The sequence below is a fragment of the Nicotiana sylvestris genome, chromosome 5, assembly GCF_000393655.2.
Source record: "Nicotiana sylvestris chromosome 5, ASM39365v2, whole genome shotgun sequence".
NCBI classification, from domain to species: Eukaryota; Viridiplantae; Streptophyta; class Magnoliopsida; order Solanales; family Solanaceae; genus Nicotiana; species Nicotiana sylvestris.
The window spans coordinates 153,856,392-153,883,363 of record NC_091061.1 but is presented as its reverse complement, the minus strand read 5'-3'; the positions used below and the strand labels follow the sequence as shown (position 1 = coordinate 153,883,363).

At 38.6% G+C, this 26,972-nt stretch overlaps 2 protein-coding genes across 2 annotated transcripts; one reads left to right on the top strand and one right to left on the bottom strand.

Annotated features, from left to right (window-relative positions):
• Positions 1–4,791: 4,791 nt before the first annotated feature.
• On the top strand, positions 4,792–8,100 carry LOC104210499 (pentatricopeptide repeat-containing protein At1g20230). Its single transcript, XM_009759410.2, has 2 exons — positions 4,792–7,518; positions 7,748–8,100. Exon 1 carries the CDS (start codon positions 4,864–4,866, stop codon positions 7,132–7,134), a length of 2,271 nt encoding a protein of 756 aa, XP_009757712.1. The 5' UTR covers positions 4,792–4,863; the 3' UTR covers positions 7,135–7,518; positions 7,748–8,100.
• Positions 8,101–19,750: 11,650 nt separating this feature from the next.
• LOC104213590 (BTB/POZ domain-containing protein At2g13690) lies at positions 19,751–24,505 on the bottom strand. The gene is made up of 2 exons (XM_009763120.2): positions 23,545–24,505; positions 19,751–20,823 (listed from the first exon to the last, which is right to left on the bottom strand). The coding sequence occupies exons 1-2, from the start codon at positions 24,253–24,255 to the stop codon at positions 19,888–19,890; spliced, it is 1,647 nt and encodes a 548-aa protein (XP_009761422.1). The 5' UTR covers positions 24,256–24,505; the 3' UTR covers positions 19,751–19,887.
• Between the last annotated feature and the right edge of the window lie 2,467 nt (positions 24,506–26,972).

The following is a 26,972-nucleotide window of genomic DNA, read 5'->3' as shown; positions in this document are numbered from 1 at the left end:
TGAGCTTTCGTGAAGCTACGACTAATGCCAGAGCTAGTTTCTCAAGGTGGGGGTACCTTGTTTCAGCATCAACTAAGGTTTTGCTGATATAATAAATTGGAGATTGCGTACCTTTGTTTTTGTGGACTAGAATTGTACTTACTGCAACTTCGGAGACTGCTAGGTACACCAGGAGGCATTCGCTCAGGTCTACCTTGACAATTAGTGGCGGCGAGGACAGGTACGCTTTCAGTTTTCTTAAGGCGTCAATGCATTCTAAATTCCATTGTAGATCTTGATCCTTCCTTAGTACATTAAAAAACTTATGGCATCTGTCCGATGATCGTGAAATGAACCTCGACAGGGCGGCTATTCGCCTTGTCAATTTTTGTACCTGCTTTTTGCCGGTTATTGTCTCCGATATTCCGTCGATGGCCTTGATCTAATCCAAGTTGACCTCGATACCCCTTTGTGACACCAAAAAACCAAGAAACTTTCCTGAGGTTACGCCAAAGGCGCATTTATCGGGATTCAGTTTCATCCCGTATAACCTCAATATTTCGAAGGCTTCCTTCAGATGACCAATGTGATCCTCCTTCATTTTTGACTTCACCAGCATGTCGTCGATGTAGACCTTCATTGTCTTTTCGAGTTGTTCTTTGAACATTTTGGTGACTAACCTTTGATATGTCGCCCATGCGTTCTTGAGTCCGAATGGCATGACTCTGTAGTAGTATGTTCCTTGGTGAGTGATGAAGGTGGTTTTCTCTTGGTCTTCTTCTGCCATTAGATTTGGTTGTAACCAGAATAAGCGTCTAAGAAGCTTAGTAGCTCATGCCCCGCCGTTGCGTTGATGAGTTGGTTGATATGTGGTAACGGAAAGAAATCCTTCGTGCATGCTTTGTTCAGGTTGGTGAAGTCGACACACATTCTCCACTTCTCGTTCTTCTTTTTTATCATGACCACATTGGCGACCCACTGAGGATACTTTGATTCTCAGACGGAGCCATTAGTGAGCAACTTATAAACCTCTTCGCTGACTTCATCGTTGATTGCGGCATTGAACTTTCTCCTCATTTGCCGCACTGGCGGGTAAAGAGGGTCGACATTCAGCCTGTGTGTGGCGATGTCCTTTGGGATTCCCGGCATATCTGAGTAGGAAAAGGCAAACAAATCGGCATTGTTAGTTAAGAACTCATGAAACTTACATGGTTCTGAGAGGTTGTGTCCGATATAAGCTTTTTTTGTGCTGTCGGTGCTATCCAACTGAACGGGGTAGAGGTCTTCTACGATTGCCTTGCAAGCTTCTACGACGTCTGGGTCTTTGATGGCCTCTATTTGTATGTCGGGTTTGGTTCCCGATACGGCTAATTACTATGCTTCCGCACTTGCCCCCTTTAGTTTTTGGGTGTGTGTATAGTCTTGGGCGATTCGGTAGCATTCTTGGGCGGTGTGTTGCTCGCCCCGGATACTGAATATCCCCCATGGGGTAGGAAATTTGATTACTTGGTAGAAACTTGACGGGACGGCTCGCATGGCGTGTATCCATAGATGTCCTATTATAGCGTTGTAGGTTGTTTCCTTGTTCATGACGTGGAACTTCGTTTCCAGGGTGACTCCTCCTGCCAGAACGGGCAGCACTATCTCTCCAGAGGTTCGTTCCACTTCATTATTAAAACTCGTTAGTGTTATGCAACGCGGTACTATCTTATCCTCGAGCCTCATCTGTATGAGGACTCATGGGTGAATAATACACGCGCCGCTTCCGTCATCCACCATTATTCTTTTTACGTCGGTATCCGCGATATGTAAAGTTATAACCAAAGCATCATAGTGAGGGAAAGACAAACCGTTGGTATCCGACTTATCGAAGATGATACTATCTTCGAGGTCGTCATACCGTTCATGGGCGACTGTCCGCTTGAGTTTGTGTGTGGTGGTGAATTTCACATGGTTGATTACCGTATCATAGCCGCCGTCAATGATCATTTGTATAGTACGAGCTGGTGACGGTGGTTTTGGGGGTCCTTGAGGTTGATCGCGTCCACGAGCAAAGTTAACCCGTCCTCGATCGCTCAGCAGTTCTTTCAGGTGTCCTGGTTTAGCATTCTTACCACTTCCTATCGCAGACCTATGCAGTCTTCGGTCTTGTGTCCCCTTTCCTGGTGGAATTCACACAGAACGTTCGATCTCTCTCGGATCTGACTTTATCTTTTGCGGCCACTGCACCTTTGTGCCGAGCTTTTCCAGTGCATACACTATTTCTGAAGGAGAAACGCAAAAGTTATGAGCAAATAACAATGGAGGCATACCTCTTTCGTTTCGGTGTGGCACGGCGTGTCGGGGCGTGACGTCTGCATGTCGTGGATGAGGCAGGATGGATGCCCGGATGTAGGGCTGATGCCTTTCTTGATTAAAATGGGATAGTTGATCCCTTCGACCATTGTTGCGGCGATCTCTCCTTGTTTCGGTCTGGACTGACGTTAGTCGTTGGAGCAGACCATTCAAGTTGTCCTCATATGCCCTTACTTCGGCACAATAGGCATTATGGATTTCTTCCCACGTGGTGAGAGGGTATTTCATGAGTCTACTTAGTAGTTTTTTGGTTGCTTTTGACCCGCTTCTGTTTAACCCATTTTGGAAGGCTGCTACCACCATCCATTCTGATACGTTTGGTAGGCTCATTCTTACCATATTGAATCGATCTAGGAAATCCTGAAGTCCCTCGCCTGTCGTCTGCCTAACGGCGAAGATGTCATTTACCCTGGCTTCTACCTTTTTTTGCTCCCGCGTGGGCGGTGACGAATTTATCTACCATTTCCTCGAACGTTGATATTGACTGTTCTGGTAGTTGGGAATACCATGTCATCGCTCCCCCTGTCAGAGTTTCGCTGAACTTTTTCAACAGCACCGATGTCATCTATTCTTTCAACAGGTCGTTGCCTTTTACTGCAGTGACGTAGTGGATTATGTGATCTTCCGGGTCCATGGTGCCATCGTATATTTTCAAATATGGCGACATTTTGAAGGTTTTTGAAATAAAGTGGGGGGATGCCCCTTTACTGTACGGTTGCTCCACGAATCGACCTACGTCATGTTTTGGTAGCAACTTCGGAGCGCCCGGTATTTTATCGACCCTTTCCTGATGCTCCTTCATCTGATCACGGAGCGTTTTGTTCTCGTTTTCTATTTCTTCTATTTTCTTTAAGATGGCTATAAGTGCATCGTTACCTTCATCGATGATAATATGAGTGTTACTTGTGCGTGGAGTTTCTGGCTCATCGGCGACAGTTGCGGTTTCTGCGTGTATTGTGCCTCCGATATCCCTTTGGGCGGGTTTGTCGAGTATGTTGCTCAAGGTGTTTGTCAACCACTCCTCTAATAGCCTTTTCACAGTCGGTGGAGCTCCTCCTGCTGCGGATGTTGAGGTTTCCCTCTCGCGCGAGACAGTCACACTTTCGTGCGGGAAGGGGGGTGAGATATCTCCCTCAGATGAAAAAGATTGTGATGGTTTGCTTCTGTAAATGAGGTCTAAAATGCCATCGACACGGGCGGCCCCGATGAGTTTTGTGGCCTAATGACAAATTTTATGAGGGGGGCCTTAATTTTTTTTTCCTAAAAAAAATATTTATTTGATGTCTATTTTTCTAGCGTTTCTTAAATACAAATTAGTTATTAATAATTTTCTTATAATTTATAACTCCTAATAAATCTTTCTTAATTGACAATATAGCTAATTCATTTAACCTTTCTTGAGATATTGTGGATCTTAGATGAGATTTTATCAATTTTAATTTTAAAAATTTCTTTCCGCTGAAGCGGCTGAAACAAGAGTTATTAACATTATTGCATAAGTAATATAGGCATTGAAAAAAGAATCAAATCCTTTTATTTGAACGAGTGTATCGATTAAATTGTTATCTTCTAATTGTACTATTTTTCTTAATATTTTTAATTTCAAAAATAAATCTAAATCATCAATATCGAATTGATTATTTTGCTTTAAGGAACATTCAAGATTAAGGCAATATTTTTTCGAATTTTCATCATCTAGTGATCTTAATTTTTACCGCTAAAAGAAAATCAAAAATATTTTCATATGCTTCAAATTGTTCAAATGTATTTTGAAGTGGAAAAAAAATAGCCTTATCTACTATGTATAAAGTAATCAACTCCAAAAGACTCTTCGAAATATTTTCAGATTTTATTATCAATATTCTCATCAAATTGTTACTTCATATATATCATACGCTTCTTATGAAATTCGGATTCGATATTCATTTCAAGTGTAATTTTCTTGGCAGAAATCATAGTAGTTGCAAGTTTATTGTAATAAAAAATGGGGCCCCGCTCCTGCTCATCAATTCCGTACATGCTTTCTAAAGGGAAAAAAAAGTTACTATACTGGAGAAGATGACCGGAAAACACCATTTTTGTCGCCGACCTCAGCTCCCTCCATCACTACCTCGCCATCACCATCATTCGTATCACCTAACACACTCCGCCATGGAGAAACCTTGTGTTTGCCATAGCTATGGATGTACTTTTCAGCAGCTGTGTTGACGTTGTTTCAGTGTAAGAAGATTTGGAGAATTTGCCGGAAAATAGTGGAGATGACGATTTTGCTTTTTTGCTTCTGATATTTTATTTATTATTATTTTGCTCAAAAGTTTTTTTAATTCAAAAGCCACATGGCGCTTTTTCATTTGTTAGTTTTGCCATGTCAGGCGCGTGAAGTCCACCCATTATAATGGTTAGTCAAGTCATAAAGGGTGACTTTTTTAATACTATAACATAGTAGATAAAAAACAATCCAGCATAATCTGATATTGGCACTCAGCGGGAAGAACCTTGTTCTGTTCTCTACGGAGAACACCTAATTCCATGAGTGTCAGGCAATTCCAAACAGTGCGTGCATTTGTTACCCTTAACCACAACAGCATCTTAACTCTCATCACATCTCTGTCCCAAACACAACAAATTCACGCTCATATCCTCAAAACTGGCAATTCTAATGACACCTATTTCACCAACAATCTCCTTTCCCTTTACCTCAACTGTCGCCGCTTTACCGATGCAGAATCTCTTCTCCACTCACTTCCTAACCCCAATATCTTCTCTTTCAAAACTCTCATTCACGCTTCTTCAAAATCCAATCTTTTCAGCTACACACTTGTTTTATTTTCTCGACTTATATCCGCATGTATTTTACCTGATGTACATATCCTTCCTAGTGCTATTAAGGCATGTGCTGGATTATCGGCAGTAGAAGTTGGGAAGCAAGTTCATGGGTTTGGTTTAACAACTGGGTTGGCTTTAGATTCGTTTGTTGAAGCTTCTTTGGTTCATATGTATGTGAAATGTAACCAGTTAAAATGTGCACGTAAGGTGTTTGATAAAATGCTTGAACAGGATTTGGTTTCTTGGAGTGCTTTAGCTTCCGGTTATGCGAAACGAGGGGATGTTGTTAATGCTAAGTTGGTGTTTGATCGAGCTGGGAAGTTGGGTATTGAGCCGAATCTTGTTTCGTGGAATGGTATGATTGCGGGGTTTAATCAGAGCGGGTATTATCTGGAGGCGGTTTTGATGTTTCTGAGGATGAAGTTGGGAGGGTTTAGGAGTGACGGGACGAGTATTTCTAGCGTTCTTCCTGCTATAGGTGGCTTGGAGGATCTTAAGATGGGTGTTCAAGTTCATTGTCATGTGATTAAAATGGGTCTTGAATGTGATATCTGTATTATCAGCGCATTAATTGATATGTATGGCAAGTGTAGATGTACTTTGGAGATGTCACGAGTCTTTGAAGGAGCAGAAGAAATGGATTTGGGTGCTTTTAATGCTTTGGTAGCGGGGCTCTCGCGGAATGGCCTTGTTGATGAGGCTTTCAAAGTTTTCAAAAAGTTCAAGCGCAAAGGGACTGAATTAAATGTGGTCTCGTGGACTTCGATGATTGGTTCTTGCTCGCAACATGGCAAAGACCTTGAAGCGCTAGAGATTTTCAGAGAAATGCAGTTGACTAAGGTGATGCCAAACTCTGTAACAATTTCTAGTTTGCTTCCAGCTTGTGGAAATATCGCGGCACTAGTGCACGGAAAGGCAACACATTGCTTCTCTCTTAGAAATTGTTTTTCAGATGATGTCTATGTTGGTAGTGCATTAATAGATATGTATGCCAATTGTGGAAGGATTCAGGTGGCTCGCCTCATTTTTGACAGGATGTCCATACGTAATTTGGTTTGTTGGAATGCAATGATCAGTGGATACGCAATGCATGGAAAGGCTACGGAAGCTATTGAGATCTTTGAGCTAATGCAAAGGAGTGGGCAGAAACCTGACTTCATTAGTTTCACGAGTGTTTTATCTGCATGCAGCCAAGCAGGCCTTATAGAACAAGGGCAAGATTACTTTTATTCTATGTCTACAGTTCATGGACTTGAGGCCAGAGTTGAGCACTATGCTTGTATGGTGAGCCTTCTAGGTCGTGCAGGAAAGCTCATAGACGCCTATAACATGATGTCCACAATGCCAGTTGAACCTGATGCATGTGTTTGGGGTGCTTTATTAAGTTCTTGCAGACTACACCATAATACGAGTTTGGGCGAGATTGCTGCTAATAAGCTCTTTGAGCTAGAACCCAAGAATCCTGGAAACTACATCCTACTGTCAAATATTTATGCTTCTAACAACAGATGGAAAGAAGTAGACAGGGTGAGGGATATGATGAAATATGTGGGATTGAGTAAAAATCCTGGATGTAGTTGGATTGAAATAAAAAACAAAGTGCACATGTTATTAGCAGGAGATGATTTACATCCTCAAATGCCACAGATTATGGAAAAATTACGAAAATTGAGCATGGACATGAAGAATTCAGGTGTTTCACATGATATGGATTTTGTTTTGCAAGATGTTGAAGAACAGGACAAGGAGCTGATCTTGTGTGGACATAGTGAGAAGTTGGCGGTAGTTTTAGGAATTTTGAACACTAATCCTGGGACTCCTCTAAATGTCATAAAGAACCTTAGGATATGTGGCGACTGCCATTCGTTTATCAAATTCATCTCCAGCTTTGAGGGGAGAGAGATTTATGTTAGAGACACAAACCGTTTTCATCACTTCAAAGAAGGTGTGTGCTCATGTGGGGATTATTGGTGATTAAGATTTTTAATTTCTTGAGAAGTTCTTCGAGCATTGACAGCAGCCTGAAGCAGGACCTCAGTGAATTCACTTGTGGGGAGGATGCAACAGAACCAGTTGCATTTGTACAAAATTGGAGCTCAGCAGCCAGCTTTGATCCCAGTGTCTGAATCTAACTATCCGAGCAGTTATAGTCAGCTTCACCTTCATACTATTTAAATATAATCTCCAATGCCTGAGGTCCTCGTTGTTCATTGCAAATGATGAACCTTGATTCATTGATTGTGAAAGTTGAAAAACTCTGGATCTGTGGGAGCTGCCATGTCTTTATCAAATTCATTTCCTGCTTTGAAGGGTCGGAGATTTTGTTAAAGACAACACCTTTTCATCACTTCTTTGAAGGTATGTGTCTACATGAGGATCCTTCGTGATTGAGTTTTGTAATTTACTACTACTACTACAACACCAACAACAACAACAAACCCAGTTTAATTCCATAAATGGGGTCTGGGGAGGGTAGTGTCTACGCAGACTTTACCCTTACCCTATAAAGGTAGAGAGGTTGTTTCCAATAGACCCTCAGCTCAAGGAGTTTTATAATTCACTGACGAAGTTATTTGAGCTTTGACAGCACCTGGAAGCTGGATCTGTGAATCCAAAATGTGGGGTGAATGCAAGAGGACTGTTGCTTTTATGAGAAATTGGAACTTGGCAGCTGTTATTCCAAAGGCTGAATCAAACGTCCAAGCACTTGTAATCAGCATACCTTTTTTTTTTTTCTTGATGAGTACTTTTAATCAGCCATTTTTCACAACATTCAAGGACTTGTAATCAGCCATTTTTCATATAGCCATCTTTTTGTTCAGCCTCTGATGCCTAAGAATGTCGTATGTTCGCCTGTAGTTAATGACCTTGATTATTTCGAACTACTTGTTAGGAAAGTTGATAGCTTAAATATGAGAGGTAAACTTTGAGTTTCTGTTAGTATACTGTATTTGTAGAATAATTTTGGAGAAGAAAAACAAAGTAAAAACAGAAATGTAGAAGAATCTAATTCGAGCCTACTGAATTCACAATGTTTTCTGAAGGAACTTAATCCCCTCCTAGTACCCGAGGTTGTGGATTATTTCCTCCTAGGATAGAACAGATTATACACTAATGTAGCGGTACTTCAAACCCCAGTGTTTAAGCGAAAACAATGATCGGTAGCAAATCACACTTGCTGTTGCTTTCTTTCAGTTAAAACAATGCAGAAGAAAGAAGGAGAATTCAGAATTTCGTAAGGAAAATCGGAGGGAATGGCTTGATATTTATAGCCAATAGGTTGGGTTCAAACGAAGAGGTAAAAACGGCCATTACATAAATGGCTATTTATGCAAAATAAAACGGGAAAATCAAACGCGGAGGAAAATTAATTTACCGTTAAAAAACGGCTAATTTGTATTATTAAAATAATATTACGAAGCTGAGCGACGACGACAGCGCGATGCTTGCCTTCTTCTCAACTCTTTAAGAAGTAGAAGATAAGCAATTGTATATATACCTATCAAAACTCTTTTCTTCCCCCAATATGAGGCAATGTCCCTTTGTCAAAAGAGGGAAATTCAAATACTTCATTTTTCCCTCATTCCCCCTATTTTAAGCGAAACCAAGCTTAAACACAACAATTTCATCTTCGTTTATAAGTGTAGTGGGCAAAGTACAGAAGCTAGTCATCTCTCCAGGAAGATTCTTTGCCCGTCCCCTCCCTCTTTACTTTTCCCTTCTTCTTTTTTTTTTTAATCTTTTTATTTTCTTAAGGGGCCTCGCTTTAAAAGAATACAAGGGATTCTAGTAGTTAGAACGAATAAAGATAAATAATTTGGAAGTCTTTTAAATCAGTTAGTAAAGTAGTCAAAAGTCTCAAAATCAGACAATGAAAGCTTTATCTGCAAAGAACCAAAGTGTATGACAGAGCTACAAGAAGTGTACTTATCGAACTACCAGAAGTGTAGTACATGAAGAATTCTAGCTTTTAAAAGACTTCCAAGAACTGCATGTTAGATTGAATTTAAAGCAATGGAACTATGTACCAAGAGAATATATCTTTTAAATGGAGAGAAAGTAAAAAGATAGCATAACGTCTCAAACACGAGAAATGAAAACCAGACAGTAATAAAGATAAATGCATTTTCAATCCCTTTTTAAATTCTTAAAAATATCTATTCTATTTTAACATTTCAAATTCCGGTTATATGCTCTTCAAAATAGTTGGTCTCAAACCCAAATATATGTTAACAGTTGCAACGGTGATAATATTACCGTGATATACAGGATTTTGTGCAAGTAGTGTCGGTCTATTATCACAATTTCACTTAGTTGGTCTCAAACCCAACTACATGTTAACAGTTGCAACGGTGATAATATCATCGTGATATACAAGATTTTGTGCAAGTAGTGTCAGTCTATGAGTTGGAATTGTGGTGCTTTCAAGACTTTACGTCTTGTTCCCAAATTAATAGCTTTGTTATATTATTTTTAAGCATACAAATTTCTAAGAGAATATTATTTATTTATACAAATAAAATGAACTACTTTGTGAAGTGTTGTCGAGGTGTCTTCCCTACTGAATTACAATCAACATAAAAATTGTCAAGATATAATGAATACTAGCATTGAATTCGTCGATACGTGCTCGATCACCTAGATGAATATCGTAAAAAATGGAAATTCTGAATATATGCAATCGTAAAAGATTATAAACGATGATATTCGATAGAGAATGCAAGTATCATACATAAATGATCAAAATAATGCAAGTAGCATACATAAATGATCAAAATTAGAGAAAATCTCATAAGAGGTTCTGAGATGTAGTACCTTAGAAGGAAATCTGTTAAATAGGCAGGTGTTTTTGAGTAAACATTCCACCAAAAAGTAAGAGGCAATTTGGATTGAAAAAGTAGTGCCCTACAAGTTTCCAATAAGTGTTTGTGTTTTCTCCCCACTATTTCATTTTGTTGTGGGTGTATAAACACAAGTAGTTTTTGGTGTATAATTCCTTGAGAGGAGAAGATAGCTGAAGTCTCCAAACTACTTCCAAGCTCTAGGGAATTATCTGATCTGATTTTCTTTACTTTCTTTCCAAATTGTCTGGCTAGAAACCTTTTAGTATAGAAAATGTATTTGACTTGGTGGAAAGGAGAAAAGTCCAGGTCGCTCTACTATAGTCATCAACTATAGTGAGGAAATATTTAAATCCATCATGAGTGGGTGATTTATAGGGTCCCCAAGTATCTATATGAATGAGTTCAAAAACCTCCTTGGAAGTGATACTGCTGGTTTGAACATGGAGCTTAACCTGCCTTGCTTTTGCACAAATTTCACTAGAGTTTAAAAATCTGGAAGGAGATGAACAAGAAACAGAGGGAGGCAAATGCCCCAAACGATTGTGCCATAGTCTTACATAAGAGGAAATAGAAACTGAACAGAAAACTGAGTGCTTAGACTGTATACTACCATTACTATTACAACTGAAAGGAAAAAAACTAGAAACTGCATTGCTGCTTAGGGAATTTGAAACATTCTTGATGGTGTGAAGACGATAGGCCCCCTAACTTTCTCTACCAAGTAACACTGGCCTCTTCATTGAAGGGGCCTGCAAAACAACATCAAGAGAAGTAAAAATGAGTAAGCCATAAATTTTCCTACAAAGTTTGTGAACAGGCATTAAATTGCATCTGAAACTAGGAACAAACAACACATTTTCTATGGTGATCTCAGGAAGGATGTTTACACTTCCTGCCTTAGTGACTTTGATTCTTTGTGAGTTAGGTAGATTGACAAAGACAGGCTTGAGTAGAGTTTTGATATTGAACAAGATACTGGAATCTGAAGTCATGTGCTCAGAGGCACCTGAATCTATGATCCACAAAAGTGAATGAGAGTTATGAAAGTAGGCTGAGAGAGATTTAGCTATACCAGCACAGTTAGCTGAAATGTTGACCTCTGAGCTTGATTCACGTTGTGTGCTAATTTTCACTTGCTGGAGTAACTGGAAAGGGTTTTGGTATTGCTCCTGTGTGATTCCCCTTTTTGATCCAATCATTGATTGATTTCCAGTTTCTTCTACAATGTGTGCTGCATTTCCTTGAATCCTTGAAACCTCTTGTTTTTGGTGAACTTAAAATCAGAAGGAAATTCAATGATTCTGTAACATTTCTCTACTGTGTGTCCTGATTTTTTGCAATAGGTACAAGTAGGATTATTTTTCCTTCCTTCAAAAACAAGTTTCTTATCTGAGTTGTGAAATTTCTGATTTCCACATTGTTGTTTTGTAGCCATGAATGCAGATTCAACTGTGCTTTGTCCAACATGAATTTCCCTCAACTTCTCATCTTGGCATGATTGATTCCAGGCAAGGGTGAGATTTGAGAGTCCTGCTCTTCCCTCCATAGGTGTAGTTGCAGGTAGAGTGAAGACAAGTGTCCAAGCTGTCTAGTTCATCCCAGATCCTCTTTACCTTAGGGCAGTACCCAGCTATGTCAGAGTTGCTTTGAACTAGATCACTAAGTTCTTATTGCATGTGATAGAGCATAGCATCATTGCTTTGCCCAAATCGATCTTCGAGCTCCTTCCAGATGTCCCTAACGGTTTTGGAGTAAAGTACACTTTAAGCAATCTCTTTAGAGAGTGAGTTGGAAAGATGTTAAAGAGGCGAAGACTGCCCTACGCCAGCCTCCATAGCTCTTGCCATCAAAAATTGAACTGACGAGTATCATCCCTGGTGAATCTGACAAGTGTTGAGAAGAATAAGTGTTAACGGGTGATTGAGTTGGTTCAATGATTGATGAATTCCACAGAAGGAGGAGTTTCTTCTCCAACTGCCATTTGGATTGCAAATAGGAAACTTGTAAACAGAAATTGGATCGACAGAGAATAGAGTACTGTTGTTTCCCCTTTGTTTTGCTTTTTCGTGCACTGTTGAATAGTGCCAAGCACTCCCCCTTTCAAGTTTCTTTTTGATTTCTCATATTTGGAGTCTTAACTTGATTTGTTTATTTTACATATAATGAACACAAAATGAGATTGTCATATTTGGGTATGAACATGTCAATGGGTAGTAATGGAATATTCAATTGTCAGTTTGTTAACATATTATGAATTCGTTTATATGCACACAATTTATTCATGGGAATTTTTTCGTACGCTATCCAGTTAAATACAACTACAATAACATACAACTTATGTACAAAATTTATACACTATGCCTTTTGTATATTTTGTATATGATTTATACAACAACAACAACAACAACCCAGTATAATCCCACACGTGGGGTCTGGGGAGGGTAATATGTATGCAGACCTTACCCCTACCCCGAAGGGTAGAGAGGCTGTTTCCAAGAGACCCTCGACTCAAAAAGCAACAGAAGTCGATATATTAGTACCATAAAAATGCATAATAAAATAACAGCAATACAATAATAGCAATACAATAGATATGAAATACAGAATACGACATACGAAAAAGATGACTGGTATAGTAAGACTAGCAGGTAAAGCCCTGCATCAATAGATTACCAATGACATTCTTAGTCTAACTCCTAACTGGCTAGTCTCACTCTATTGTGATGTAGAAATATTTACAACTCTCCCCTAACCTACAACTTTAATACTCGACCTCCATAATTCCCTGTTAAGGGCCATGTCCTCAGTAATCCGAAGTCGCGCCATGTCCTGTCTGATCACCTCTCCCCAATACTTCTTAGGTCGTCCTCTACCTCTCCGCGTGTCCACTACAGCCAGTCGCTCACACCTCCTCACCGGTGCATCAGTGCTCCTCCTCTGAATGTGCCCAAACCATCTGAGTCTTGCTTCCCGCATCTTGTCCTCTATGGGGGCCACGCCCACCTTCTCTCGAATATCTTCATTCCTAATCTTATCCATTCTTGTATTCCCGCACATCCACCTCAACATCCTCATCTCCGCTACTTTCATCTTCTGGATGTGTGAGTTCTTTACCGGCCAACACTCAGTTCCATATAACATGGCAGGCCTAACCACTGCTCTATAAAACTTACCTTTTAGTAACGGTGGCACTTTTTTATCACACAAGACTCCCGACGCTAACCTCCACTTCATCCACCCCACCCCTATACGGTGTGTGACATCCTCGTCAATCTCCCCGATCCCCTGAATAACCGATCCAAGGTACTTGAAACTACCCCTTTTGGGAATGACTTGAGAGTCAAGCCTCACTTCAACTCCCGCTTCCGTCGGCTCAACTCCAAATTTGCACTCGAGGTATTCCGTCTTCGTCCTGCTCAACTTGAAACCTTTAGACTCAAGAGCATGTCTCCAAATCTCTAGCCTCTCGTTGACGCCGCCTCGTGTCTCGTCAATTAGAATAATGTCATCAGCAAATAGCATGCACCATGGCACCTCCCCTTGAATATGATGAGTCAGTGCATCCATCACCAGGGCAAATAGGAATGGGCTGAGCGCAGACCCTTGGTGCAACCCCGTAATAACTGGAAAATGTTCATAGTCGCCTCCTACTGTCCTAACCCGAGTCTTAGCTCCATCATACATGTCTTTAATCACCCTAATATAGTCAATCGGGACCCCTTTATCCTCTAAGCAGCTCCATAAGACCTCCCTAGGAACCTTATCGTACGCTTTCTCCAAATCAATAAACACCATGTGAAGATCCTTCTTCCTATCCCTGTACTGTTCCACCATCCTCCTAATAAGGTGGATAGCTTCTGTGGTAGATCGTCCCGGCATGAACCCGAACTGGTTGTCTGAAATAGACACCGTCCTTCGCACTCTCATTTCTACCACTCTCTCCCAAACTTTCATGGTATGACTTAGTAATTTGATGCCCCTATAGTTGTTACAGCTCTGGACATCACCTTTGTTCTTATACAACGGGACCATTGTACTCCACCTCCACTCTTCAGGCATCCTATTAGTCTTGAATATAACACTAAACAATGCAGTAAGTCATTCCAAGCCTTCTCTACCCACACACCTCCACAGTTCAACCGGAATTTCGTCTGGCCCGGTAGCTCTGCCCCCTCTCATCTTACGCATTGCCTCCATGACTTCATCGATCTCGATGTCCCTACAATTACCTAATTCATGGTGACTGTCGGCATTCCTCAATTCCCCAGGTCTAATATCTTGATCTCCTTCTTCACTTAGAAGTTTATGAAAGTAGGTCTGCCACCTCCTCTTAATCTGGTCATCTCCCATCAGAACTTTGCCGTCGTCATCTTTTATGCACCTCACCTGGTCTAAGTCTCGAGTTATCCTCTCTCTCTCCTTAGCGAGTCGGAATAACTTCTTCTCCCCTCCTTTGTTCCTTAGTTCCTCATACAGACGAGCAAAAGCTGTCGTCTTAGCCTCCGTCACTGCCATCTTTGCCTCCTTCCTAGCTACCTTATACCTCTGACTGTTCTCTCTCTTCTCCTCCTCGTTAGTGCTCCCTACTAACCGCAGGTAAGCCGCTTTCTTCGCTTCCACTTTACCTTGGACAACTGCATTCCACCACCAATCTCCTTTATGACCACCATTGCGGCCCGTAGATATCCCTAACACCTCTCTCGCCGCATTTCTTATACAGTCCGCCGTCGTCGACCACATTGTGTTTGCGTCCCCACCACTTCTCCAAGCTCCCATTGCCGATAACCTTCCTTCCAACTCCTTATCTTTATCCTTAGTTAAGGCGCCCCACCTAATCCTAGGGCGTCCTTGTACTGACCTCTTCTTCCTCCTTATCCTAATACAAATGTCCATCACCAAAAGCCTATGCTGTGTTGAGAGGGTCTCACCGGGGATAACCTTGCAGTCCTCGCACAACCTTCTGTCGCATCTCCTGAGGAGGAGATAGTCAATCTGAGTCTTCGCCACCGAACTTTGGTAAGTAACCAAATGTTCATCCCGCTTCGTAAAACTCGAGTTCGCAATGACTAGATCGAAAGCCTTGGCAAAGTCCAACAGCGCAATGCCCCCTCCGTTCCGCTCTCCGTAACCAAAGCCGCCATGCACCTCAGTGTACCCACTTGCAGATGACCCAATATGACCATTGAAATCTCCTCCTATGAATAACCTCTCAGAAGGCGGTATACTACGAACAATCTCATCCAACCCCTCCCAAAAGCACCTCTTAATATCCTCATCTAAGCCTGCTTGCGGTGCGTACGCGCTAACGACATTTAAAGTACCCTCACCTACCACCAACTTAATAGTCATTAGTCTATCATTCACCCGCCTGACCTCTACCACAGACTCTCTAAGATGACTATCTACCAGGATACCCACTCCATTCTTACCCCTCAGGATACCAGAGTACCACAACTTATACCCATCCACGTTTTTCGCCCTCGATCCGACCCACCTAGTCTCCTGGACACACGCTATATTAATCTTCCTCTTCTGCAGGATTTTCGCCAACTCTATGGATTTACTCGTTAGTGAACCTATGTTCCATGATCCGATTCTCAACCTATAGGCTCCCTTGCCCCCTCTACCTCCCCTGCTACCCGACCCACCCCCTAACCCCACCCCCACTCTGCCCCACCTGAGGACATGCCCTTATTCTATCATCCCAGACTGCAGCCACTACACCTACAACTATCTAGAGAAGACTCGCTAGTGCACAACGTACGCAAATCAAACAAGAAGTAAACCAGTGGTAACTAGTATCCTAGTTGAAAGGTTTAACTATTGCGAAGTAAAGTAACAGTAATTTAGCTAACACCAAAAGGGAAACAGTAAAACAGGAGGTACCAACTCCTAATAACAAAACCTGTGGCTGATTTGTTGTACTCGATGCAGTTGTGCGCTCACGCACCACTTCCTACCGCCCTTTGCTGACACTCGCCCAGGTTGCTCTCCTTTGCCAGTGCTCGTGCGCCCAACTTGTCTCCAATACTCCGAGAATTCCTGAAAACACAGAAAATACCACGACCCAAAAACCAGCAGGAGCTATGACCGCTACCACTGGTATAGCCCCAACAATATAGAATGTACCAAGCGGAGAAGAAGACAAAAAAATATTGAAGAAAATGATGACGTGAAGCAAGACAGAACAAGTGCCCTTCTCAACTGAAAATTCAACTATATAGAGTCTTGATAGACCAACTCAAATCAAATCTTTGGGTCCCTAAAAACCTTTGGGTTAGCTAAAAACAATATTGAAGGAAAATACAAAGTATGAAATTAAAACCAAAAAGTATGAAATTATTGCTAAATATCAGAAAGTGGGTTAAAATAGAAGAAAAAATAACCAAAAGGACGAATACAGAAAACTGGAGATCAGGCAGAAACTTACCAAAATAAGTTTAATATTCAAAATGGATCAATGCCTTTATATTTCTACTATCATCGAAAGCGACAAAGGAAGATCAGGAATGGGTACCACTTTGTATAATTTAATATTTGAAATTTACAAATCTCGGTGATAGAGAAAGTGTAAAGAAAGAACCCGTACAAACAGAGTGAGAATGCGAAACTCTGAAAAGTATGTCAGAGAGACGCCGGAAGTTGGAGAACACGCGCGGCGGAGAGCGACAGTGGGGTTTAACAAAGAGAGGCAGTGAAAAACAGGTTGAAGATACTAGATTTAGATCTAGATCAATAAAAGATGCAGAAATATAACATCACCAATTAAAACTTTTAGATCAAATTAAAGGCCAAAACATAGCGCTCAACAAAAACATCGAGAATAAATGAAAGCAAGCAAATTCTGCAATTTCCAACCGACCGGATCAATTTTATTTAACAAAAACAGAGATTAGACAAATTCACAAAAAAAATCAGATCCGTTCTCAGATCAGATCGAAACTAACAGATCTAAAACAAATAATCCGGTATACAATATACAACACACAAAGGAACAGTAAAGGAAAACAAAAAAAACGAAATAAAATGAGGTGTGCTAATTAGGATATTGATGATTTTATGAAGGCTATGCCATTTTATAGTTAAGCTGATTCTGGATTTTACATAGTAAAAATAAATTTCATACAACTAATTATATATTATACATTCTATCTACAACTTTCACACATTATTTCTACCCAGTTAAATACAACTACAATAACATACAACTTAAATATAAATTTTACATAAAATTTATACAATATGTCTTTTTATATATTTTGTATTTGATTTATACATAGTAAAAACAAATTTCATACAACTAATTATATATTATGCAACTTATCTACAATTTTCATACATTATTTCTACTTAGTTATATACAACTACAATGTCATACAACTTAAATATATTTTTTATACAATGTTGTTCAACTTTCATACAATAGTAAAATAAATAAAAGAAAAATATATAAATGACATAATACAATTTTTCTACAATTTCGTAAATATAATGTATATCATGTCTTCTTCTTCTTCAATCTGAAATTCAGCCAAAACCAAGTCTAATCTTCACTGAAACCCCTCAAAATTGAGATATAAACTCCAAACCATATTACAATATCATACAACTTAAATATTATTTTTATACAATATTGTTCAACTTTCATACAATAGTAAAATAAATAAAAGAAAAATATATAAACAACATAATACAATTTTTCTACAATTTTGTAAATATAATGTATATCATGTCTTCTTCTTCTTCTTCAATCTGAAATTCAGCCAAAACCAAGTCTAATCTTCACCAAAATCTCTCAAAATTGAGATATAAACTCCAAACCATATTCCCAATTGTTTGCAACAACACTCAATCCAAATAAATAATGATTTTTGAAAACACAAATTCGAATTCAAAGCTTTTTAATGGCTGTCAATGGTGGAATTGCTGCTCTCTTTTCCTTTGCTTTACATTACTAAAATTAGGGATTGAGAGATAGAGAGAAACGTAGAGAGAATTCTCAATTCTTTGCAACAACATCCAATTCAAACCAAATAATATTTTTTGAAAATCCAAATTCGAATTCAAAACTTCAAAGCTTTTTAATAGTTGTCAATGGTGGAATCGTGGGTAGGTGCAAGATACGTGGGGAGGGGGTGGGATGTGGAGAGAAAAACGTGAGGGAGTCGAAGATATGTTAGAGTAATTTTAGGACACTAATTATTATCATTAATTCCCTTAAAATGTACATAAATGGCAATAGGGTATATAAAATGTAATTATAGTGAAACTTGAGTAGGGAGAGTAATATAGTTTCATATAACGTATAGGAATGTAAAATTCCAAAAATGTTTGGGTCAAACTTAGGCTTATTGTAAAAATTGCGTAGGGTAGCCACTTTTTAAAGTGGTATTTATTTTTTATCCAGCATTTTTAATGTTGAGCAAAATTAACCACTGGTCTATTAAAATTAATATGAAAAGACGGTGTTACCCTTTCTTCCATCTCTTGACCCCGCCTTGGCCCAGTACATCTTCTTCGCTTCAGTGTCAAAAGCCCTTGCTCTTTGTTCCTTTTCTCCTCCTCGAGATCGACCAGGTGAGCTCATCTCACTAGCCAACCCAGTTCCCTCTCTTTCTCTCTCTTTCTTGGGGATTAGGTGACAGTATATACAATTCAACATCGACCAAATGAGAGATACTGCACTCTCAAGAAATCTCAAGCTTTTCTATCTGGTTTGCTGCTTGGTTTGTAGTTTATGTTTTCTTTGGTCTAGAACAGAACAAACTCTAAAGTAGAGTCTTAATTAGTAGCAATTAAAAAAAAAGAAATAAGGTAAACAAGAGATCTTAATTAAGAACCAGAAGTTTCCTAAATTTCAAAATGAAAGTTAAGGACAACAGGTCCTGAACTTACAGTTACAAGTTCAAAAGTTAAGGACAATAGGGCATGAAGTCCTGAACTTAGACTAACAAGCTCAAAAGTTAAGGACAATAGGTCCTGAACTTAGGCTAAGAAGCCCAAAAGTTAAGGACTAACAAGCTCAAAAGTTAAGGACAATAGGTCATGAACTTAGACTAACAAGCTCAAAAGTTAAGGACACTTGATCCTGAACTTACAGTTACAAGTTCAAAAGTTAAGGACACTTGGTCCTGAACTTAGACTAACAAGCTCAAAAGTTAAGGACAATAGGTCCTGAACTTAGACTTACAAGTTCAAAAGTTAAGGACAAGTAACTTAGAGTTACAAGCACAGAAATTAAGGACATGTGGTCCTGAACTTCGAGTTCCAAGTTCAAAAGTTAAGGACATGTAGTCCTGAACTTAGAGTTGCAAGTTCAAAAGTTAAGGACATGTAGTCCTGAAGTGCTGAACTTAGAGTTGCAAGTTCAAAAGTTAAGGACACTTGGTCCTGAACTTTTATGAGCAGAAGGGTGTTTTCGTCCGGGCAGATAAAGTTTATTAAAGCAGTGGCTAAAGACAAAAAACATTTTAAATAGTGACTTAAAAGTAAGTACAATGTGTTATTAGTAGCTAGTGCACTTCCCCCGGCTTATTCAGACCAAACCCTTCATCGTCTCTTTGCTCTGTTTCTTTGTTCTCTTGAACTGATAGCAGTAGGCAATAGCAACGCTATCTCCAACACTACATAATCCACCTTACACTATTATCTGACGTATCACAATATAAGCATCAACCAGTATTAAAGTTAAGTATAGTATATATTTATGCTTTTAAAAAAGTAGATATTATGGTAAAAGCGCCATATATACTGAATTGGCATTCCATTCCTTCTCACAACAATTAGTAAATCTACAGTGTTAATCTACATTATTGACTTCCCAAGTGTTTCAGATTGCCCAAGTACAGCACTCCACTACAAACAAAACATGACTAAAAAAAGTCTACCTAGATTCAGTGGCATGAGTTTCAGACCCTCTCAAGAACGATCGTCGCCACCATATCTGGAATGATTTGCTAAGGTTAGGGCATTCAGTACCATGCTTAGAGAAACACTTGAACCAATCCATAAACAGAATATATTGTTCCTTCAAAGGAAGAGTGAGGAGTGCTTGACCCATGGCTTCCTCCAATGCCTTCATATCTAGGCCCTTTCGACATCTGTGTAACCACCCGAAGTCCAAAAGCATCGGCCTAAACCATGTCTGAAGAAGCCCCGACCTTGCTTCAGAGCGACAATGCATTTTCCCTGTACCCATTGCTATGAATAACATAGCTGTCACCCGGCTAAGCTCGTATCTGACCAATGGAGATGCACATTTATGCATTCCAAGTAACTTGCTTTGATTGGTCCATATCACCACCAAGTCCTCTGCCATCTGGTGATCAAGTAAAATTTCGAGCAGCCAAATGATGTTGTCAACCTGCTTCGATATGCGCTCAATCAAGGGTTTCTCCCCTTTCTTTGCAAATTTATTAGATGGACTGGTACTAGTGGCCTCCTCAAGCAAACTAATAAGTGAACTTATACAAGACTGGCAAATTGCAAATATATCCGCCTTGTTCAGATCAGGGCAGTCCTTTTCGTAGACTGAGCTTTTGCACAGGAGACCCCTGACTAAGGATTTTAGCTCGTTTCTGGAATTGGCATCAACACATGTGGTAACAGACCAAACAAGCTGCTTAGACAAAGTATGTTGGGAATCTGCCATATCTAGTGTGTAGAGTCTGGCCGAAATGTCTCTAGCTGTTTCATGATCAAACTTCATTTTATTAAACAAGCTCCTCAATTTCTCTTCCTCTTCCTCAGTCCAAGGAACAGCTTCAAGGTACTTCAAACACGATAAAACACCCTGGTTGAATTTGATTCCAGCTGATACCTACCAATAACAAGGGATAACATTAAACAACAAAGACAAAGTTGAAGATAGGAGAGAGAGAAAGTCTAGTACTAGCCAAACAACCAGGGGCGGGTTTTATTGTGTGAAAACTAATAGTGAGAGTTAGCTAGACAATTAACACTTTTCCTTTCTAAGGTCGAATTTCTCTATTCAGTAAAAGAGGAGATTCATTATATGCTCAACAATGCTATACCTTTTAAAAGACGATGAAGGAAAAACGCAGATGAACAAAAAGCTTAAACTGGCTACCGGGTCGCCATGTAAAACAAATGGTGGAACAAGGGGCACGGAGACCTAAAGCTCCATAGAGAGAAAGAACAAATTACAAAACAAAGACACCTAGTAGAAGAGGTCCCTCTTTCACATTGAATTCAGTTAGCGATACAAGTAGCAACCTGCAGCGGTTTTTAATACTTAAGTCATTCTGCCCAGAAATTAGCAGAATGCAAAACTTGACGAGAGGACTGACTTGGTAGGCATTTAGAAGACTAAAGAAACAAAGGACGCACATGTGTTCTGGGAAGACATACCAAACCAAAAGTGTTTATAGGTTTTACTGCCACAAGGCAACGCTAAATGGCATTACTTCGCAGATATACATTATAACAAATTCTTAGAAATTAGAGAAAATTCTTAAAAGATTTTTCTGCACATTAAAGAAAAGTTGTGTAAGCCTTTGCTTCCACATTTGGAAAAACAAAAATCCACCCTTTTCCAATCAATCCTTTTCTTTATTTTTCAATCCTAGACGAACAACATTACCAAATGATGCATAGCTAAGCAGAGAATAAAGTTTATTTTAGACAAGTAACAGGAAATAAAGCGATCTTAGCTTCTATTCCATAGCTGTTAATCTTTTCTGAATATTTTACTTTATTTCTACTTTTTAGAAAAGTAATCTTCCTTTGTACATTTCTTTGTTGCCATTGTTTCCTCTTTTTTTTTTTTTTTTTGGGGGGGGGGGGGCGGGGTGGTTGTTGTTGTTGTTGTTTACCCTTTTGACTTTTGGGTTATCCAGTTAGTATACTCCATTTCTTGGTAAATGTTTGTCGAATGAACAGTACACAGGCACAAATGAGGCTGCATTTAACACGACATAAATCAACGATTTTTAAAGATAAATAAGAAGAATCGATTAGCAGCTCTATCTTGAGCAAGCAATTTATGCAAGAGAACCAACAGTAGATCTTTGTAAATGACAAGCAAGAAGGCAACAATGATGGACAACAAACTTGCTCCACTATTTTGTAAAGCTCTGGCCATATTAGGCACCTTATTCTACACACCCTGAAAGCTATGGAACTAAAGATCTTTGCGAGATTTTGAATGGTATGGAAATATCAGGACGAATTTCACGGAATGGAGCAAAGAATGCAGCAAAGCAGACACGTTAGGCAGCAGGATTAGATTACACCGTGTAACCAAGGTTGCACCATCTTAAGAGCTTATGTAACTTTTCATTGGGCAACTAATTATTTTTTCAAGAACAAAGAAGGTTTTTTAATAAAATTTTACCTATAAGAGAATGCTCACAGGAATACACTTGAATTAAGGTACTAGTCAAACTTATATTAAGAACGCTGAATTAGCCTTGGACCAAATATATACTCCCTCCGTCTCATATTATCAGTTGTGGTTACTAAAAATAGTTGTCTCAAATTATTTGTCATTTTAGAAGTTCAAGACAAAGTTGATTATTTTTTTCCTTTTCTACCCTTAGTAATAATTGTTCTTGAAGATGGAGATAACACATAAATAGAATAAATATTCAATGGAGAGTGATTATATCTTAAGACATAAATAAGGGTAGAATAGTCCAATCACTTTCCTAATTAATATTTCTTAAGGGGTGTGTAAAAAAGAAACACAACACATAATATAAGACGAAGGAAGTACTGAGTAAAACATAGCTACGGATTGGTTTCCACTAGATCTAGGCTTCGGAATGTGGTAGCTCTCTAGTTCCCTTTTGACTGCATTGTTTATCGCGCATCTATTCAATGTTCTAGCTAGCCATTGGAATTTGAAAAACACTGAAGTTTCTTTGCCAAATGTAATATACCACGCTCACAGGAAAGAAGTTCAAAAGGACCAGCTCTGCAAACTGAACCCGCCATGCAATTTCTAATTAGTCGATGTGGTTGCTCCAATCTTAGCAGCTTACCTAATTAATTTTCGAGCAAGAAATATAAGATGCTAACTCCACTGCGGGTTCTCTATATATTCTTCTCTATTTTAAAAAACACGCAGGATCTCTTAGGTGAACAAGTAAATCCATAAGAATCACCAACGCTATTCCTAATTAGTCTACTGAGCGTGCCTAATTAGTCTTCAAACAAGAAATGTAAGATGCCAACTTCCTTTATCAAAAATTCTCTATCAAAATATGCCAATTTCATCACGAGTTCTCTACACTCTTCCCATCGTCAAAAACATAAGAGAAGTTCAATATTCTCTGATGAACAAATAATTCATTCAGGAATCACTATCATTACACCCCTCTCTCTCCCAAAATTAACTACTCTATGTTGACCTGCTAAGTTTGACCATCAAATTATTCATAATCTATTTCACATTTCGGCAAACATAACTCAATTGGTCTGATAAAATCTTCATCCTAGTCTAATAATTACTTATTAATGCTTTTAAAAAAATAAATAAGTTAGGGCACTTAAAAATCCTGGATCTTGAGAAGATTACCTCAAGCACATCAATGGCGCGATAAACACCGATCCTGATAAGTTTCCGGGGAATATCATCCTCAAACATTAGCTCAATCGTCTCGCGAAACACCCCCAAATTTTCCACCTCAGGCACCTCTATCCTACACAACCCCCTCGAGTTTTTCGCAATCAAGTCAGCAAAAACACAACTATTATTACTAAGAACCTCAGAATTAAGCTCCAATACTAATCCACTCCCATTCTTTCCTTTTAAATTCAACCTCACATCAAAGATCCCCAAATTACAATCATCCCTAACACCCGGGCCACCACCACTAACTTGCTGCTCACAATCAACCGGAGTTGGGGATTTAGGAATTTCGGGGAAATTAATCGGGTTAATCGGGTTTAGGGTTTCGTCAATTGAATCAATTGGAGATACCCGACCCGGTGAGAGGATCCTACGCGGGTCGATTCGGGTCACGATGCCGGGTCTGGAGGTGTTTTGAGGTGAATTAGCGAAAGAAGATAAGGTGGAATTGGATGAAGATTTTGTGGGTATTTCTGGTTTTAGTAAAGATTGGTTCTTTTTGGGCAAACCGGCCGCAGCTGGAGCTTGAACTGGGTTTTCCGGGCTGTGTGGTGGGACAGTGAAGGAGCAACACCAAGCACGACGATGATGATGCGACGGCGGCGGTTCACGACGGCGATTGTGGGGTTGAGATTTAAGTCGCGTGGAGTCGTGCATTTCGAGAGCAAAATCTTACAGATACAGAAAAACAGTATGTGTCTCACAGTGTGTGTGTGTGAGAGAGATTGTTAAAGATTAGAGTATGATCTCATATGTAGAAATGTGAGAAAACTGTATTGGGAAATGGGAATTTGGCAACGTTCTTTCTTATATTAGGAGGTGGTCAGTGAGTGGTAGGGTGGTGGAGAGGAGATTCTTGAGCTGACGGCAAAAGCAAACTGTATAGACTGTGATTGTGAATATTGGAATTTTCTTTAAAAGAAAGCAAAAATTTGGATATTTATTTTAAAAAGAAATTTACAGATCCGCTTGATACCTTTTTGATTTTATTGTGGCCCCGTGGGGAGAAGGTGTATGATGAGTGGGAAGATTATTTTCTAGTAGTATTTTGATCAATCGGCGAAATTATAAATTTTCGATAATTAACCACTTTTGTGACCATTTGACTTCGCTTTTGAATATGACAAATGAGATATTTATATGAAGTTGCCTTTATTAGAAATTGTTTTATTTTCAGCACGAATTCGGCTTTAATCGGACTTTAATGCTGATATCGAGCGCTGAGTAAAAAGCCAAAATAAGATGCTGACAAATGAGATACTTCTAAGAAACAAAATCCTCTAACAATAAAAATATTTAAATTGAAAAGTTTTAGTATTTGTTTAAAGAGGAACATTCTCTCCAAAAAGTGTTAGCTAGGATGAATTTTCGAAAAAATAAATGCTCCATATACTTGGATTAAAATAAACGTTTGGGAAGTAATGTTTCATAAGTAGCCGTTACAAGCCATGTATACAAGAAAGTTCATAGAAAAAATATATGTTAGATTTTAGTTTTCTTTTGTGTTTTAAGTTTTAACTGTCGGAACCAAAGGTAAATTGAAATTGTTTGTTACCGATTCCAAAACCTAAGCTAAGTTAATTAGAAAATCCCCTATTCCGTGTGGTTCAATCTTGTTTAGCTAGTTGTTCTAAAGTTACGGTTGCTATGCTTCAACTTTTTTGGGGAAAACTTGTTTTGAAGAAAAATAATTTTTTTTCGAAAACTAATTTTCAATCAAATACCAAGAAATATAAATTTTTAAAAGAATCTCAAGAAAGGTAGATATTTTACCCAACCTAATTGTGAAATTTAAAATTTAAAGAAGATTTAAGAGGATATTATTATGATTACTTCGGTCTCCCTTTGATTTGTTTAATAAGGGATAAAACATAATTATCTTATGGGATTATCCCATTTTACCAGTTAAACTTTATACCGTGCAAGGTCCTATGACCTCCTGACTTTGTTTACGGTAATACATATAACCTTTTGAGCTGATGCGGCGTAGAGAGTGTAAATCGGTCTCTTGAAGAGAGTGAGAAGTAAAAATATTATTTAAAAGTTATTTTTATCATCATTTATTTTATTAAAAATCAGATTTTCTAGTTTTTTTTTTTCCCTCTTTTCCTTTTCTTTTTTCCCTCTACCATTACAATTAGTGAAGGAACTTACAAGATTGCCGGAAAGTATTGAGTTTTCTTATAACGATGACGACAAATTCGAGTTCCTACGCCTCCAATCTACGGCAACGGCGCTTCAGAACTCAACCCAACGCGGCGTACGACCACCGGAGAACATATCAATACTCCTTCGTGGAAAATTAGATGATGAACTAGCTGATTTTTCGGTTTACCAATTACCCTCGCATATTTTTTACTCATTATCTTATGTTATTTCTGTCTATACTATATTTTATACTAGTTAGGGTAGCTCGTGCTAAGCACGAGGCCAATAACACTATACTAAGCATTTGGAATTTTGTTTTTTTACTGATAACTTAAAGGTGGAGGGCAAAGTTGAGCATTTAGACAAAGTTGAATGCATAAATTTGATGATTTTTAACTTATAATGAAGCAAATTATTGAATAACCTCTTTAAATTCAAACAGACTATGGAGTATGTACTTTAGGTAACCAATGTAATAATTTCTAACTAAATCAACATTATATCGAGAGACATGAATATTAATAAGCTTCAATTGACATTATATTTTCCCTTTGTTCCATTATAACATAATAGGTCTTATAAATGTTCTCTAGAAATTGATTTTACTTACTAGGTATCTTCTTATCGCATAATACTCTAATAGCACTTATCTATTTCACCTGTCCTATTTTGTTTCTACATGTAAGTTGTTCATTAATTTATGTGACCTTATTCTTTTTTTAACCTGTTCCAAATAGAATGAGCCTTTTCTAAATTTAAAAAAAATTTAACTTAAACTTAATATTTTGCCCTTAATGACAATATTATATAATCACAAATATTATGTCATATTTAAAACTATGAGTTCAAAAGTCTTATAGTCACACAATATTATGACATGTTTAAGACCACGAATTTTAAAATCTTTATTTCATAAGTTTCCTGGCAAGTCAAACTGATTAGTATATTTGAATAATAAAAATATAATATAATTAATTTATATATTTTCCCTTTTAAATATTTTTAGTAACAAAAGTCTAGCCTGTCATCATATGAAAATAGAAGCGCACCTCCTTAAAATGCACTATCATGAATAGCCCTTGATATTGCTGAGGTTTTGTTCTCAACATTTGCTGCTTCAACTTTTTCATGCACTTGCCACTATTATTTTTTTTGTCTTATATTTAAAATACACACATACTTTTAGTAATGATCTAATGGTGGTTTTCTGTTGTTGTTGTTGTGAC

What these genes read in the sequence shown, in the direction of transcription:
- LOC104210499 (XM_009759410.2), top strand. Translation starts at nt 4,864, where the DNA reads ATGAGTGTCAGGCAATTCCAAACAGTGCGTGCATTTGTTACCCTTAAC.
- LOC104213590 (XM_009763120.2), bottom strand. Translation starts at nt 24,255, where the DNA reads ATGCACGACTCCACGCGACTTAAATCTCAACCCCACAATCGCCGTCGT. An exon ending in GCGCCATTGATGTGCTTGAG is followed by an intron (nt 20,824 to 23,544) that starts GTAATCTTCTCA and finishes TGTTATTGGTAG; the next exon opens with GTATCAGCTGGAATCAAATT.